At 32.4% G+C, this 15,925-nt stretch overlaps 2 protein-coding genes across 3 annotated transcripts in view; one reads left to right on the forward strand and one right to left on the reverse strand.

Moving 5' to 3' along the window:
• LOC111625610 (thrombospondin type-1 domain-containing protein 7B-like) overlaps positions 1-15,925 on the reverse strand; it is an 88,100-nt gene that overhangs the window by 69,589 nt on the left and 2,586 nt on the right. The window contains exon 2 of one of the 2 annotated variants that reach the window (XM_023368830.1): positions 13,674-13,788. The gene's annotated coding sequence lies outside the window, so the exon portion shown is untranslated. Of the gene's footprint in view, positions 1-13,673; positions 14,104-15,925 lie in introns of those variants that run through there. The other variant, XM_023368824.1, reaches the window with a different exon arrangement.
• Positions 10,520-15,768, forward strand: LOC111625632 (disintegrin and metalloproteinase domain-containing protein 10-like). The gene is made up of 4 exons (XM_023368839.1): positions 10,520-11,831; positions 11,894-12,306; positions 12,386-12,552; positions 15,196-15,768. The coding sequence occupies exons 1-4, from the start codon at positions 10,538-10,540 to the stop codon at positions 15,599-15,601; spliced, it is 2,280 nt and encodes a 759-aa protein (XP_023224607.1). The 5' UTR covers positions 10,520-10,537; the 3' UTR covers positions 15,602-15,768.

A 15,925-nucleotide genomic window follows, 5' to 3' on the forward strand; every position in this document is an offset into this window, starting at 1 on the left:
CCCCTATAACACTGTTGATAATTCCGTTTTATATGAATTCCATGTTGTACGAGTCAATTAGATTTTACAAATACGTGAGCCGTTCACAGCCCGGCACACGTATTTGTAAAATATAGGGAAATATGTACAAAATGGCATATGTTTTTATTTTAGGTTCACAACTCTTTATTGGTAAATCACAGCACTGTCATATTCTACACCAATTATCTCTGGTTCTTTACCTATGAATTATAATAAACATTTATAATATAAAAGTAATAGAAAAAAAATATTGTTAGTTTAATTGGGATCAGCCAAAATCCATTTTGTCCATATGCTATGGACAAAATGGCACATTACGTAAGGACAAAATGACATTACACGTAAAAATTATAAAATTACTGACAAAGTTCACAAATGAAACTCTTNTCACAGCACTGTCATATTCTACACCAATTATCTCTGGTTCTTTACCTATGAATTATAATAAACATTTATAATATAAAAGTAATAGAAAAAAAAAATATTGTTAGTTTAATTGGGATCAGCCAAAATCCATTTTGTCCATATGCTATGGACAAAATGGCACATTACGTAAGGACAAAATGACATTACACGTAAAAATTATAAAATTACTGACAAAGTTCACAAATGAAACTCTTAATTCTGTTAGAAACGTCAGCGCAAGAAGCGTGAGCCCAAAGGAAACAATTTAAGCACCGTAACCAGTCTTCTTCAGGCTTAGATCGGGAAAAAAGATCATTGCAATATATGCATGGACAGTCCTCTTCATCATCTTGAGAGTTATCAGGAAAATTTTCTTCTTCACTGTCTTCTTCGAGTAACTTTTTAGTAACGTTTCGTCTCCTTTTCTCTGGCGGAGCTTCGGGCTCATTTTTTGATTTAATTGCCTTCATATTAGGAGTAGAAGTTAAAACTAAAGAAGTTTGTCGAATCTTTGGCTTACGTTTTCCTTGACCACTTATAAAAAGTCTTTTTTGGGACGGGAGAAATTTCCTCAATAGACACAGCGAGAGTAGAGGACAATGGATGTTTTTTAGTAGTAGCAGCAGATGAATGATATTGAATTGAATTGCTCAGTGTTTGCTGATTGAACCTGAGATGAATTATCGGCTTGTTGTTCGGTAGGTGCTGTTATTTCAGCTGTATTATTGTCGTTAGGTGTGACGGCACGAGATCTCTGTAGCTGATATCTTGTGGACTAAATGACATACCTATGTCATTATGTCCGTTGCCTATGTATGTCGTTTTGTCCATATAACGTTATAAAAAAACAAAATTATAAAATAAATACAAAGATGATATTTTTAATGGAAAAAGTTACAAGTCGACCCCCCCTATAACACTGTTGATTATTACGTTTTATATGAATTCTACGTTGTACGAGTCACTTAGATCTTACAAATACGTGAGCCGTTCACAGCCCGGGACACGTATTTGTAAGATCTAAGTGACTCGTACAACGTAGAATTCATATAAAACGGAATAATCAACAGTGTTATAGGGGGGTCGACTTGTATTTAAGTGCAACAACAAATTTTTGAGGGTTGAAATAAATGCTACACAAATAGATAAAATAGTGAAAAACTTACCATCTATACAAAAATACTTGTTGCGAGGAAAAATATTCGTAACGTATCAACGCTTGTCGTCGGCCATGACACCCGGGCGAATGAGAGGAGTGCGTTCACGTTTTGACAGGTTAGTAAAAGCCTATCGTAAAGAAATTATTTTCCCTAACTCGTACAACATGGAATTCATATAAAACGGAATTATCAATAGTGTTGTAGGGGGTCGACTGTATTTGTATAAATTATTCCAATTTTTTTTAATTTTTAAATATTTATTCAGGTTAATAATTTATCTTCGAATAGCCCCCAAAATTCTATTTAAAAAAATGGAATTATTTTGTTTAAGTCTTTCCGCTATGTCGGCGCTAAAAAGCCTTTTTCCATATCAATCGTGGGCCCGACATATCATCTAGGAATTTTTCGACTGTCCGGATCCAGATTCGGGGTCTCCCAGAACAATAGATTGACTCTTAAATAATTTCATTAATTTTAGTCGAATTTTTATGATTAAACAGAAACCAATACATTTTCTAAACATTTTTTTAAAGTTTACTCTTTTATAATATTTTTTTTTCATGCACATTTTACTTCTTTCAACCGGTTTGTTTATTTCTCTCACGATAATCATCGTCCCATAATACATCACAATGATAGATCAACTTTCATTAAATGGAAATTGGACCATTATTCCGACGTCGTATTCAATAGCACAATCGTAGAAAATCGAGTGTATTTCGATTTGTATAGAAAAAAAAAAAGAAAATAACATTTAAATTTGTCAAGAAAGCGGTCGCGCCCCACCGCATTAAGTCGGCGACGACATCAAAACACGATGACAAATTTAGGAGAACTCCTTAAAAAGGAAGCATTTCTTTTCCCAATTTCGTCACGTAATCTCCAGATATATTCTTGTTGGCTATTTTTAGTAAGGAACGTCTTCTATGATTACAAAATCAATCACTTTTCCTTCATTTTCGATTTTGTTGTCTACCACTTCCTAAACCATAATTCACCTTTGGCGTATGTTTAACATTAAATATTGGAGCACGCTCCTATTTAAAATCATAACTTTTATCCTTAAGAATTTATCATCGAGTGCCAAAAGTTTCGTTTCTTTCCAACCTTTTGCCTTAATCCAAATGGATCTAAACGCCTTCCATTCTTAATTCCGATTTTAGAATTTATTATAAACTTATATCGTTTACTTTTATTATTTCAGTAATGGATAAAAAGAACGGTTAGGACCTATATTAATTGGTTTTCGAGATAAATATGTTGATGAGTATTAGTCAAAAAATACATAAACACGAAATGGGATTTATTATTTTGATAGAAATAGGAAATAGAACATTCCGTTAATGGTGGAATGTTATTTTACCAGAAGATTAGCCGGTGTTAGTGTGTTCTATATCGATATTACTAGGACGCAATACCCCAGAAGTAAAGCGGATTATTGGCACCCGAGTTTAGATAAGGTGTCCCATTACAGTAGAGATGTAGAATTAAAAGTGAAAAGAAAAGTTTCCAGGGAAGTAAAAAGTTCTGATGCCAACGCATTACTACTTCGGGCTACAATATTCAATTATTTGTCACTTTCCTAAAAATAATTGCCATTTAAGACGGATTGAACGGCAGAAAAATCATAAATATCGTTACATTTCTTATATAATATATTTTTATTATAGATCTATATAGAATTTTGTAAATTTCTTAACCGAATGGTCTAATTTGGCACTATCTCTAGAAAGTAATTCCAACGAAAAAAAAAATCATTTCTCTTTTATAATATTTCTACGAAAAATCTATTTAGAGAAGGAAGCCGAAGGCAAAGATGTAGTTTTAATAATAATTGGAAAAAGAAAATATATAAGAAATTGATCTTAGAACGACGCTTCTCTTAGCCAAATCTAAAAATATAGTTTAANATTAAAAGTAGCACTCATTTACGTTATCGTTATAACATAAAAACTATAGATTATTGTCATCCCGTAAGTATTTCTTCGATTAAAACCCGATAAACACAAATACACGAGCCGGTGTGAAGATTCGGACCCGTGTCAAAAATATAAAATTTACTCAACAGATGGCGGTAGTATCTTAACTTTTGATAAATGATCTATTTTTAAATTATAATATTTCTTACATTAAAAATAAATTTGTTTATTCGTAAGATATAAATAAATGGTATAATTTTTATTGTTTTAAATAACAATAACAACAAAAAAAGATATATATTTGTTTATATCGAATGATTACTCTTCTTTTCTATGGAATGTAACGAAAGAAGAAATATTTGTTATTCGTTCTTAGGTATTCTCTCAACTAACAAATGATTTGGCTGTTCAAAATTCTGCTCTCGCTCCTACAGACAGCTGGTGACATGATAGATGCAGCGTTCCAATCTACACCTGCAGTCAACTTATTGCCTGCTTCAGTAACTATACCAAACCGAGAAGATTAGCGAGAACCTCGTGTTTTCTTTTTCGTTTATAGTCCAAGAAGAAAAACTTTTTTTTTCTCTCCCCCCCCCCATTTTGATCTTATAAATATCATCCAGGAGTAATAAAAATATTAAAGAAACTTCTAGAGTTTCGTATTAAAATTTACAGGCACGCTCTCTCTGTCGCATCCATTTACAATTTAGAAATAAAACTTTTATTCTTTGTGTATATATTTTTATAAGCATTTCGATTCGGAAAAAATAAATTAACTAAATAAAAATCTTACAAAGTAAAGACTCTTCTGTCACGTTTTATGAATTGTAAACAATACGAGACAAGTAACAAGAATTATCAATTAAAATAAACTTTTGTTTATAATAATAAAATGGACTTTAACAGACAAACGTACTATAAAATCCATTTTATCTACACTACTAGGCACGCTTCACTATTGTATAAAAGAACATTATTATTATTTAACAATCGATCACTATTTCCTTTATTTTTAATTAAACCTAATTTTAGATGGAATGAAACATAGCTTACTTTTTTATATAATAAATAAACAAAATAATATAATATTGAAATTATCAATTTAAAAAACTGCTTTGTAAAGTAATACAAAAGCCAAGTCTCGTAGTTTCTTTGTGAATATTGAAGGAGAGAGAGAAAGTGTTCGGGTATAAATTATAAGCGTTACGAAACTTCAAAACAGCAATCATCATTTTTAGTAAAGATTCATGTGTTTATCCTTTTTAAGAATTGCTTCTCGGCCAAATTTATGTACTTTACATCGTCTCCAGCATTGTTTTACTCCAATTTTTATTTTAGTTTACTTGTGATTTCTATGGGGTTATATGCTTTTGTTTGTTACTTAGGATTTTAATCATACGTCGTAATGACTACGGCTTTGCCTATGTATAATACAAGTCGACCCCCCTATAACACTGTTGATTTTTCCGTTTTATATGAATTCCATGTTGTACGAGTCACTTAAATTTTACAAATACGTGTTCCGGGCTGTGAACGGCTCACGTATTTGTAAAATCTAAGTGACTCGTACAACATGGAATTCATATAAAACGGAATTATCAACAGTGTTATAGGGGGTCGACTGTATGAATAAATTAATTAATTTTAATCAGATTTTCTAGTTCGACTCGATAAATTTATATATAAAGCGTTTTTTTCTAAATGAGTTTATTTACTTTATATTTTAATCTAGCGAAGAAATGTTTTAAATAAAATGTACAAAACTCGAGTAATGTAAAATGTTGTTTACTACATTTTAAATCAAACAATTGTTCACATTAATATATAAGTTATTTACCTTTGATATTGTTTATAAATAATTCGATAAAATAATGTAAGAAAATCATAACAAATACAAGTAAATTATATTTGTGCAAGATTAAACTGATGCATTTAGTCATTGTCCATATCCATTACTATATTCGTATACGTATTATTTTCTCTTATTAATGCGTGTTTATCAAAATAACGTCTAAGAACCATTTTATGTATCTAAATATACCAAAGTACGGGGAGATCCCCCGAGATTTCTATTGCTAGTAAGAGCTTCATTATTTCTTTACAATGTTTATTTATACTTAAATATTTTTATAATTACTTTTCATTTTGTTTTTATAAAAATATAACAGAATTTGTTATGTAATTTATTTTATTTTAAGTAATTATTAAAGCAATACAATTTTTATATACAGGGTGGTTATAATTAAAGTTGCGTTACTCAGACCCGTCTAGAGCCCGTTCTCGCGGACGTATTTTGATGAAATTCGATATATATGTTATATGGACCATGGGGAAAAGGAAAATGCATAAAAAATATTTAGTTCGAATTTTTACCACTAGATGAAAAAATGGCGTATGAAGAACGAGAAACAGAAAATTGAAAGACACTTCTCGCAACTTCGAACGACGTTGCGAGAAAAATGTAACTTCCTACGTCATGTATGATACAATGGAATTCTTTTCGATTGTATAAATTTAATATTCCGATCACTAAATAATTTATGAATTTTTCTCATATTAAAAGTAGCACTCATTTACGTTATCGTTATAACATAAAAACTATAGATTATTGTCATCCCGTAAGTATTTCTTCGATTAAAACCCGATAAACACAAATACACGAGCCGGTGTGAAGATTCGGACCCGTGTCAAAAATATAAAATTTACTCAACAGATGGCGGTAGTATACGTTCGAAACTCCTGTTAACATTTTACAATAGCTATAACTTAATATTGGGCTTATTACTTTCGTACTGTCTGTACTGTACAATGGAAATGGAAGAGAATTCTAAAAATATTTAGACAATTAAATTGATTTTTCTGAAAGAGAGAAGTTTTAAAATTTCTTTTTTTTTTAATAGATAAAAGTATAATAAAAAATATAAAGTCAATTAATTAAAAGTAATTTAAATCACTTATCATTTATCATAATGCATTATAACGTAATGTTAAAGGATCTTAATTGATCTCAAATTATTTCAATCGGTTTTAATTGACATGTATTGGCTGTTAATCATATAAAGCTATCCAAGGCATTTGAAATATTTCTAAAGTCTGTAACGTTTAAATTTAAATTACTTGAATATATTTATAAATTAATTGATTTTAAATGTTCTATCAACAAGTCTACTCATATAACATATATCTATTCCTACCATTTGAATGAGTCAAATGATATCGTTGATATTTTTACTAAAGATACAGTATTATCTTTTGAATAAAGTGGATATACTTTGATTTCCATAAAGTATTTTCATGCTTTTATTAAATCTATTAGTTATTTTAACATTATAAAATAGAATATTTATTTAATTAATTTTCTGTATGATAACTTCTTTGGTTAGGCTATACACTCGATCTTCAGCAGATAGAGTTAAAGATTTAATGCTTTTTCTATGAGAAAATCCTTTTCCAAAACTTTCCCGAAAGAGTAGATGAAACCAAACAGTTTTTTCTTTAGAATATTATTTAGTTCTATTAACGTAGGGTTCAAAATTTTGAAAATCTAATTTGTTAATTTTGTATAAATTTTTAAAATCGTGGAAAATTGATCGTTACATTATTTCATATTTATTCTATTTATTACTATAAATACATTTTTTTCCCTTTATTAGTTATTTTTTATAATAATTTAAGTCAATTATAAATTATTTTTATGCTTTGTTTTCTTAAATTTTATATCTAGTATTTAATATTTCTACACTTTCTTTAAATTTCTACAATATGCGTAGAACTATTTTTTCAATATTACAATTATTTAATAGACAATGTTCATGTAAATCAATTTTTGTCTATTGTATCTGAAGTCAGCAATATGTTCTTTTAATGGTATTTGAAGTTCTCTCTTTGTTTCTCCTATATAAGTAAATCTGTTATTACATATACTCTACTGTTCGTGAAGTAAAGTTTACTTTACTTATTAGTTTTTTCATTTATATCATTCTTTTCATTTAAAGTTTTTTTTTTGTTATTCTATTTTGTAGTACATTTTGGGCGGGCTCGATTTAATATTAAAACTATTAAGTTTAGTTGCTCGAAATCAAATGAAATTATGTTTGTGTGCAAATTTTATATTCCTTCCTGGACTGTTAATCATTTCATCTCTTCTTATGGGATCCAAAATATTCATAAGCCTATTGTTAGCAATCTTGGAAGAAGTCATCAGCGATTCTACACGAGCATTATAATCGTCCATCACTAATTCCTCATCAAATCTATGCCAATGATTTTCTATTAATGTTCTAATAATTTTTCCGGTATATTGAAACTAACAAAACATTTGCATCGGAAATATATTTTAAATCAGACAACAAAACAGCCAAATACTCTGGGCGAGATTCAATTAACTCAGATCTTACGAGCTTTTGATTTATCATCCATAGTCAGCCATATTTATTGTTTTTTTTTTTTTGTTGCTTCTTGACAATATGATAATTAGCGCTCACTTGTATTATACATTATCTCGTAAATATTAATCGCTTGTTTGACCAAATCTCAATACAATCCAAAGCCACCAGATTAGACTCATTTGATAACCAATTCTTTATATCATCTTGCTTTTTCGCAAAACCATGAACATTGCACAAAATAAATTTTCCATCTTGAAAAACTTTGCGTTGAATTAATTGATTTTTTAAATAGTTTCGTTGATTTGAGAAAACATAGTTCGACGAAATTAATTTTGTCGTTAGAATAAAAAATCCAGTAATGGTATTTTTTTGCTTTATTTAAAGAACACGTAATGTTCTCTATCTATTTCCAGCATATCGTTTAATAAAGTTTTATTATTATGTTTACCTTCGTAATCTATCATGATTGAAATTAATTTTTGACGCCACAATGGAGTCGTTTGCTGTTTAGCAAATCACAAAGGAGGAATATAATCTTTCAGATTTGATACTACTCCTATTTTTCCTCCATCCATTTATAAAATTTTCCAAAATAATATTAAGAATCCTGACACTCAATGAACATGATCGATAAATATCGACCTTCGACTTTCCTATGCTAATTACATTAATAACATCCGTCGGTTTTAACTCTTCCAGAGGATCTCTTACTATTAAATTTAAATTAGTTTTACTCTTAATTCTTTCCTCCAAGGCCTCTTTTAGCAAGCCCATTATGAGTTCGGCCACAATGAGTCTGCCAAGTATGAAGGATGGTCTGACATATCCGGACGGACCACCACTCGAAAAAGTCCTAGAGCGTTATCGACTCATCTGGATATGATCCTGGGTTTCCCAGAGCGGTAGGCTGACACTTTGACCACTAGGCCATTCGGCCGTGGAATGGATATATTATATAGAATTGGATTAGCATTCAACGAAGTATTAACAATTGTATTTGTACAAAACGATATCAATTCTACATTACCTGAATTTTGTTCCTCAACTGCGCTTTCAAGTTCTGAGAATTTATTTTCATCACAACGCAGGTAAAATTGCAGTTCTGAACGGAAGGAATGAATCCCAAATTTTAGACCACCATTAGAGGACCAAAAAAGTCAAAGAAACCATATCTCTAATTGTGACACTTGGCGAGATAGAATATCTTCTTGTTAAACAACGATAAGCTTGACAGCGCGCAGCGTAACTATGATCGTGCCCCGAAAGTAGTCGATGCAACGGCGTTTTAGCCATGTCTAATAAAGTAGAAAACAATTAATTTTTAGCGTTGTTTTGAGAAATAGTTTCGGATTTTTTCACTTTTAAATTTTACTCAAATGTTATAAGTCTTCAAAATTCCAGTTAGGTTGATTTCGGACGGCTATATCTCGTGAAGGGTCACACGTAGACCATCTGTTCCTTCGATATTTTTACTCCTAAGGGCACGGTCTATAGCTCTGATAAGATCTTTTCACCTACAGTCTATTTTTTTGTACTCGTAATTAGTATTTTGAGTAAGTTTTTTGGCTAGTAAGTGAAATTATTGCTGCGTAGCGGTTGGTTATTGAATTTTGTATAAAAACGAGTTGCTTCCTGAAAGTTCCATATCTCATTTAACCAAATTTGAAAAGTCTCTTCTAAGAACCATGTAGACTAACACAGGGTATTGGCAAATTAGCATCCTTAATGGAGAAAATGTAATCATAAACGACTGTGATTCACAAAACCGCCTCGCCAGATCCCATCTTCATATTATTTGTAAAGTGACGCGCTATTTTTTGTCTCCTTAAGAGATTGCGGCCGACATTTTCAACGCGAAAACGTGTACGTCGGACGTTCAGCGCCGCCTTCCTGTAAGCCTAGAAGTTTGACAATGGCGTTTGGAACGTCAGTACCAAACGCCATTGTCAAACTTCTAGGCTTACAGGAAGGCGGCGCTGAACGTCCGACGTACACGTTTTCGCGTTGAAAACGTCGGCCACAACCTCTCTATTGCCGGTAGCTCGACTGACTGAACAAGGGTATAGCTGGCTTATTCTTTTGCTACGTTCCGCTATTGCAAAGTTTTATATTCAGGCTTAAACTTAAATTTGTGTTGATACTTCAGATAAGCGGACTTTGTGTCTATAGTATCCGACATCAACAAACGATGTTATATTTATTTTTCATTAATTATTATTTGTTTTCTCTGGCATCAAATTAAAAGGCTACAGTATGCTGAAGACTATTTCCAGTTTAGTCCATTTTGAGCATCACTTTATTTTATCTAATCAGCATTAATAATACAATTCAATACAATATAAATATATTACGAAACTTAATTTTGAATTTATTACTAAAACTTGAAAAATTCGAACTGCTTAGAAAATATTCAAATAATAAAAAAATTACAAATTACCGCCACCTGTCGTCTTCGAAAAGAAACACTTTTATATATAATATTATTTAATTAATAAAAATTAACCGCCGTGTATGAAAATTATTTAATTTCGATAAATACTTAAGTTTTGAATCAATTTTATTTTTAATGTAAAATATAGATTATTTATATTATTTTAAAATGTTGAAATTTTAGTCGTAAAGGCGGCGCCGTGAAATACGAAAAATGGCGGGCTTTACGAAACTATTCGTGATGTTTTGTTGTTTAGTTTATTTCGAATGTTCGCTCGGTATTTGCAGATCTTCGAACATTCGAGGCGTCTACCAATACGTTTCTTTTGTCGATTCATTAACTGATATCGAATATTCTTCAACCCGACCAAACGTCGGTTCTTCTTTTCGTTTCGGGAATGTTTTCAAAATACAATTTGAGGCATTCAACGTATCGTTTCGAATTCTAGCGACAAAAACGTACGATCTTCCTATTAACGAAGATGCCAAAATCACTATATACGACAGATCCCGCAGTCGATCAATACCCTGGAAGGAGATGAGAAACGTGATCTTCTACGAAGGTATATTAGTGGATCGGATGGATTCTAAAGTCAGCGGTTATCGCAGGAAAGGAATATTCCAGAGTATCGTACATATCGGAGACGAGACGTATAATGTGGAACCTCTAAGTGACTATATAAAGGACTGTTCACTTTATAATGCGATTGTTTTTAGAAAAATGTGGAGGAATGGATCCGTGGCGATGGACGGGAATTCGAGAAATGAAGGAGGATATCTTTATCGACCGATTAAAATCCAAGCTAACTCGAAAGACAACAGATGGGCCAACAAAGTTTGTATGATAGAGATCGTTTCTGATCACACTTTCTACAAGGCTCTGGGTTCTAACGAAGCAGATGTCATCGCCGAGATGCTATTCGTGGTGAGAGAAGCCAACGAAATCCTTCAGCAAGTTGATTTTAACGGAGATGGAATTTTGGATAACGTCGGTTTGAGAATCGAAGAAATCTCCGTTTATAAAAATAAAGATGATATTAACTATACGACGGGCGCGGCCGTTACCGACCCCAAGAAGTACATGTCGGATTTGACGCGAAGAGTGCAAGATCACTGTCTTTCCTACACCTTCACTCACATCGATTTCGAAAGATCCGTGGTCGGGCAGGCCTTCACCGCCAGTGCCAATCCATCGGCTCCTCCCGGAGGAATTTGCGAAAAACCCCGTGAAATGTACGGCAGATTGTTCAGCTACAACGTGGGTTTTGTTACTTCACTTAATAACGGAAGTCAGATGTCGAGGATGGTTTTCGTGGAAACCTTCACTCATGAAATAGGCCATAGTTTCGGTAGCCATCATGATCGCGAAGAGGAAAATGAGTGTGCTCCCGGGTTCGAAGAGGGAAATTTCATCATGGCAGTCACTTCTAACGACGGTACGAAACCCAATCATCGCAAGTTCTCGCCCTGTAGCATCGCTCAGATATCCTCCATCTTAGCCAAAAGAGGTGAGTGTTCTAATAACAGTGACGCTTTACTACTTATTTGCTAAGACTTCTTTTCGAATTAGGTGACTCCTGTTTACTAATTTACAACCTATCATTATGCGGAAATGGCATTACCGAACGAGGCGAAGAATGCGATTGTGGAACATTCCTTACTTGTAATAGAATTGATCCCTGTTGCGCTCCCAGGGATGGCTACGAATCCGACGACGAATGCACCATCAGACGCAGCTCTGGTTACGTCTGCAGTCCCAGAGAATCTTCCTGTTGCACTCCTGATTGCCGGGTGGATACCGACACTAATAGAACTTGTGGAACCACTCTTCGCGAATGCGAGGATCGAAGACACTGCGACGGAAATTCACAACGTTGTCCCTCCGCAATTCCCAAACCAGACGGAACTCCCTGCCAAACTGATTCTAGAGTGTGTTCTGGAGGCTCGTGTAATCAGTCGGTATGTTTGTTCTTTGGATTGATGGTAAGTGCGCGTTCTTTCGGATGGACAAATAATATCGTAATTGTTATCCTCTAGTACTTACTTATTTCTTCAAACTTAGACATGCCAATGTGAAGAAGAAGATAAACTGTGTGATGTATGCTGCAAAAGAGGGAATTCTCCCAAATGCAGACCGGCGATAGATTTTGGAATACTTACGAACGAGGGAAAGGCATATAGAAAACATCCTGGTGAATATTGTATGGGTACTCATGCTGTTTGTAACAAGTAAGTTCTCTAATTAGCCCCTATCTATCAGTGGCCGAGTGGATAAAATCACTGAATATCGGTAGTTAGTCGTGGATTCGCTTGTTGGCCACATGTATTTTTTTCGGATTTTCTTCAGGTTTGTAACACCTAAATAGTGACCAGTTTTCCTTAGAAAGACCTAATCCTACTTTGGCAGATCGTACACGAGTCGCATTGCCGTAAACAAATAAACCAAACATCTAACCCTCGTATTCATCAACACGAAGTAGAGTTTGAATCTCGAGTCAAACACTAATAACTGAATCTAATTAGAAAATCTGCGAGTGAAGAACAATAAATTCTGGGTTTTATGCATGGATCAAACGCCTATTTCAGGGGAAAAAAGCAACATTCGACAACCACGAAATTGACATGTTAGAAAATGTAATATATATAGATTATTTCGAACGAAGGGGTCGGCGGATTATTTCTCCAAGAGAAATGACATGAAACGATTGGATGATTATGATTTTATCCCCAAAAAACATACCTGTAAACATTACATGTACAAAAACTGCAGTCAAGAATGCGTAAATCAATTGTTTTCAAATTATTACAGTTTTATCTTACATGTACACGAAACACAATAAAGTCTGAAACCTTCATTCAATAAATACGTTTTACAATCGTAATTATTTCGCTATAGAAAGTCGTGATATCAGAGACGTCAAGTAATCGTTCCGATGCCAAAAACTGTAATAGTACTGTCAAGAATTTTCATTATATTTAGTTTTAATATCGGTGCCAATGTCATTTTAATAAAACAATATTTCAGTCTTTAAATGCACACTCGTTGGTACATTATGGATTTATTTCATTACAAATCATTTCAAAGTTTATTTCACTATAAACAGTTTGAAGGAATTATCACATTATGTTCACTTTAAAGCAACAGTGAAAGGAATTGTATTTCATTATCAAGTATAAAATTGTAGTTAAAATAATATATAGAGCAGTGCTGAAAAAGCTTTAAGAAGATATATATGTAAATAGATAGGTAAATAATTATTTGAATATTGAAAACATTTTATAAGATAAAAATCATCATTTCAAAAGAGCTTAAAACTTATACAAGTAAAATGTTCATTAAGTCTTCTTACCTCAAACACTCTATCTCCCTATCCGTCGACCTTTTCTCACCAAAATTTAGTAGCATCAATGTCTATTATATAGAAGTTACCATACCAAATTTCATTTCTTAATCTTTATCCCACCCTGAAATATTAAACGAAATAGATGTCAAAACACACATATACATAACCACGGAATTTCCCCTCTATTTTTTACTTTTTTGAGTTCAAGGGGTCTGAAATGTCGAGATTTGCAAAACACCCGGAGGGTCAATTTTGACACGATTATAAAACTTTCCCGTATTATGTTGTAACAACTAGTAATAGGATTGTTGAATTCGTGGAAGGGATAAACAATAAAAGAAAAGGTCTCAAGTAAAAATATAAAAAAATAGGAGAAACATCTATGAATTATTTAGACATACGTATACATGTGAAAAGCAAGAGAATCTTTAATACACTGGAAGTTACAAATTAGGTTGCAACAATGTATTTGTTTCTTCTATTAAATTACAAACGATATAAACTTTTCATATTCGCGTGGGAATTTTGTTCTCCGTTTCCGTAATTCAAATCGAATTTTTTTTTTTCCAAAATCTATGGGTGAGGGCATTTCTAATGTGATTTCAAGTTCGATCGAAGTACTGTAACTAGAGCATTGTATAGAGGAGGGGAGTAACGTGTAATCGCTCATTTAATTAAAAGATCATAGGGCTATTATATGTGTAACGATGCTTCAAATTAGAAATAACGAATGTAATGCTGAAGGCATTACATTCGTTATTTCTAATTTGAAGCATCTAGAAATAACGAATGTAATGCTGAAGGCATTACATTCGTTATTTCTAGTCAAATGAAAATTCTAATAGTATAATCATTTATATTTACTTGTTTATTAAATAAATCCAAAGAAATTGAAATTTCAAATTTCAGACGGAAATGTTTTCAAGAAGATCGTTGGTCCTCTTCTTATTACACTTATTATTCTATTTTAATTATGTTATTTCTTTATTTTCTCTTATGGTATTAACCTTCTCTTTTCCTCAATTTTTAAAAATACCTCTTCGGCATGTTTAAAATTTTTATTGAGTAAATAAAATAAAGTTTAGTAATATCTTCTGGAATTCTGCTTTCTAACAGATATTAAAGATGTAGTTTTAAAAGTTTAATCGAGATTTATCTTTCGATGCAAGGGAATATTTTAAGTCTCCGTGGCAACAAAGTATATTGTTCGCTTTTCCTTTCGTCCAATATCCCCATCGATATTGTAACAGATAAAATTGAAGCCAGCTATTTATATAGACCTATTCTGGAAAAATAGGATCCGAATCGATTCGTTTTCAAACAGTTTTGCGAGACGTTGGCTAAGTCACATTATCTCTTCGATATTTCTTAAATTTCGATACTCACATAAAGAAAATTTGCTCCATAAACGAATGCTTATGAAAATGTTACTATAAAACCTTCAGAAAAGTTGTTATTGTAATAATTGCTATCGTAGTTTTACTCGAAAAGTACGGATTAACTGTAAGTTAGAATATTATTATTTCAGGGATCATCAATGCGTGGAAAGTTACGAAGAAGATCGAACTCTGATCGACGTATTGAAACCCACGTCTACCATTCCATTTTATGGTTTAATCGTTGATTATTGGTTTTACTTCTTTCTTCTCGTTCCAATAATAATTGTTTTATGGTACGCTTTAAAGGCCGATGCGTACTCGAAATCCGAATTGGTCCGCAATTTTCGCAGTCGCATTACAGAAATCGAAGAACAATTGAGAAAAGAACAAAACGAAGAGAAATTAGAAGAAGTGGCTCGAGTGTCGGTACTTTTTCCCACGGTACCCGCATCCATCATTCGAACCCTGTTTACCGAATCGAACCCAGAACACGACGCCATCGTTCATCTTCTGAGGGGAGGTCATCCAATGAGAACTATTTTTCGTTCGAAATGAACTCTTTTTAGTGTTTAATTAATATATTTTCGTATTTCCTGTTTTGTTAATGAATAACCTTTATTGTTCTATCGAATTTTTGTTTATATACTTTGTTTAAAGAGCGTCAGTTATTACGCATTTTCTTCTTTCTGTTTACAAGTTATTTAATCAATAAACTGTTTTATCGATGGTAGTCTTTATTTAAGAATTTATCAGTAGATAACCATTTCTACACTCGACCGAATGGCGAAGTCTCAGCGTCGCCATAATTTCCGGGCAGAGAATGGTTCGGACAATCGAAGGCAATTTAAATATATGTCGGCATTCATCGTGGGTTTATCA

Source organism: Centruroides sculpturatus, unplaced genomic scaffold (genome assembly GCF_000671375.1).
Source record: "Centruroides sculpturatus isolate CEXI.00-Female unplaced genomic scaffold, Cexi_2.0 scaffold99, whole genome shotgun sequence".
In the NCBI taxonomy this organism is placed as follows: Eukaryota; Metazoa; Arthropoda; class Arachnida; order Scorpiones; family Buthidae; genus Centruroides; species Centruroides sculpturatus.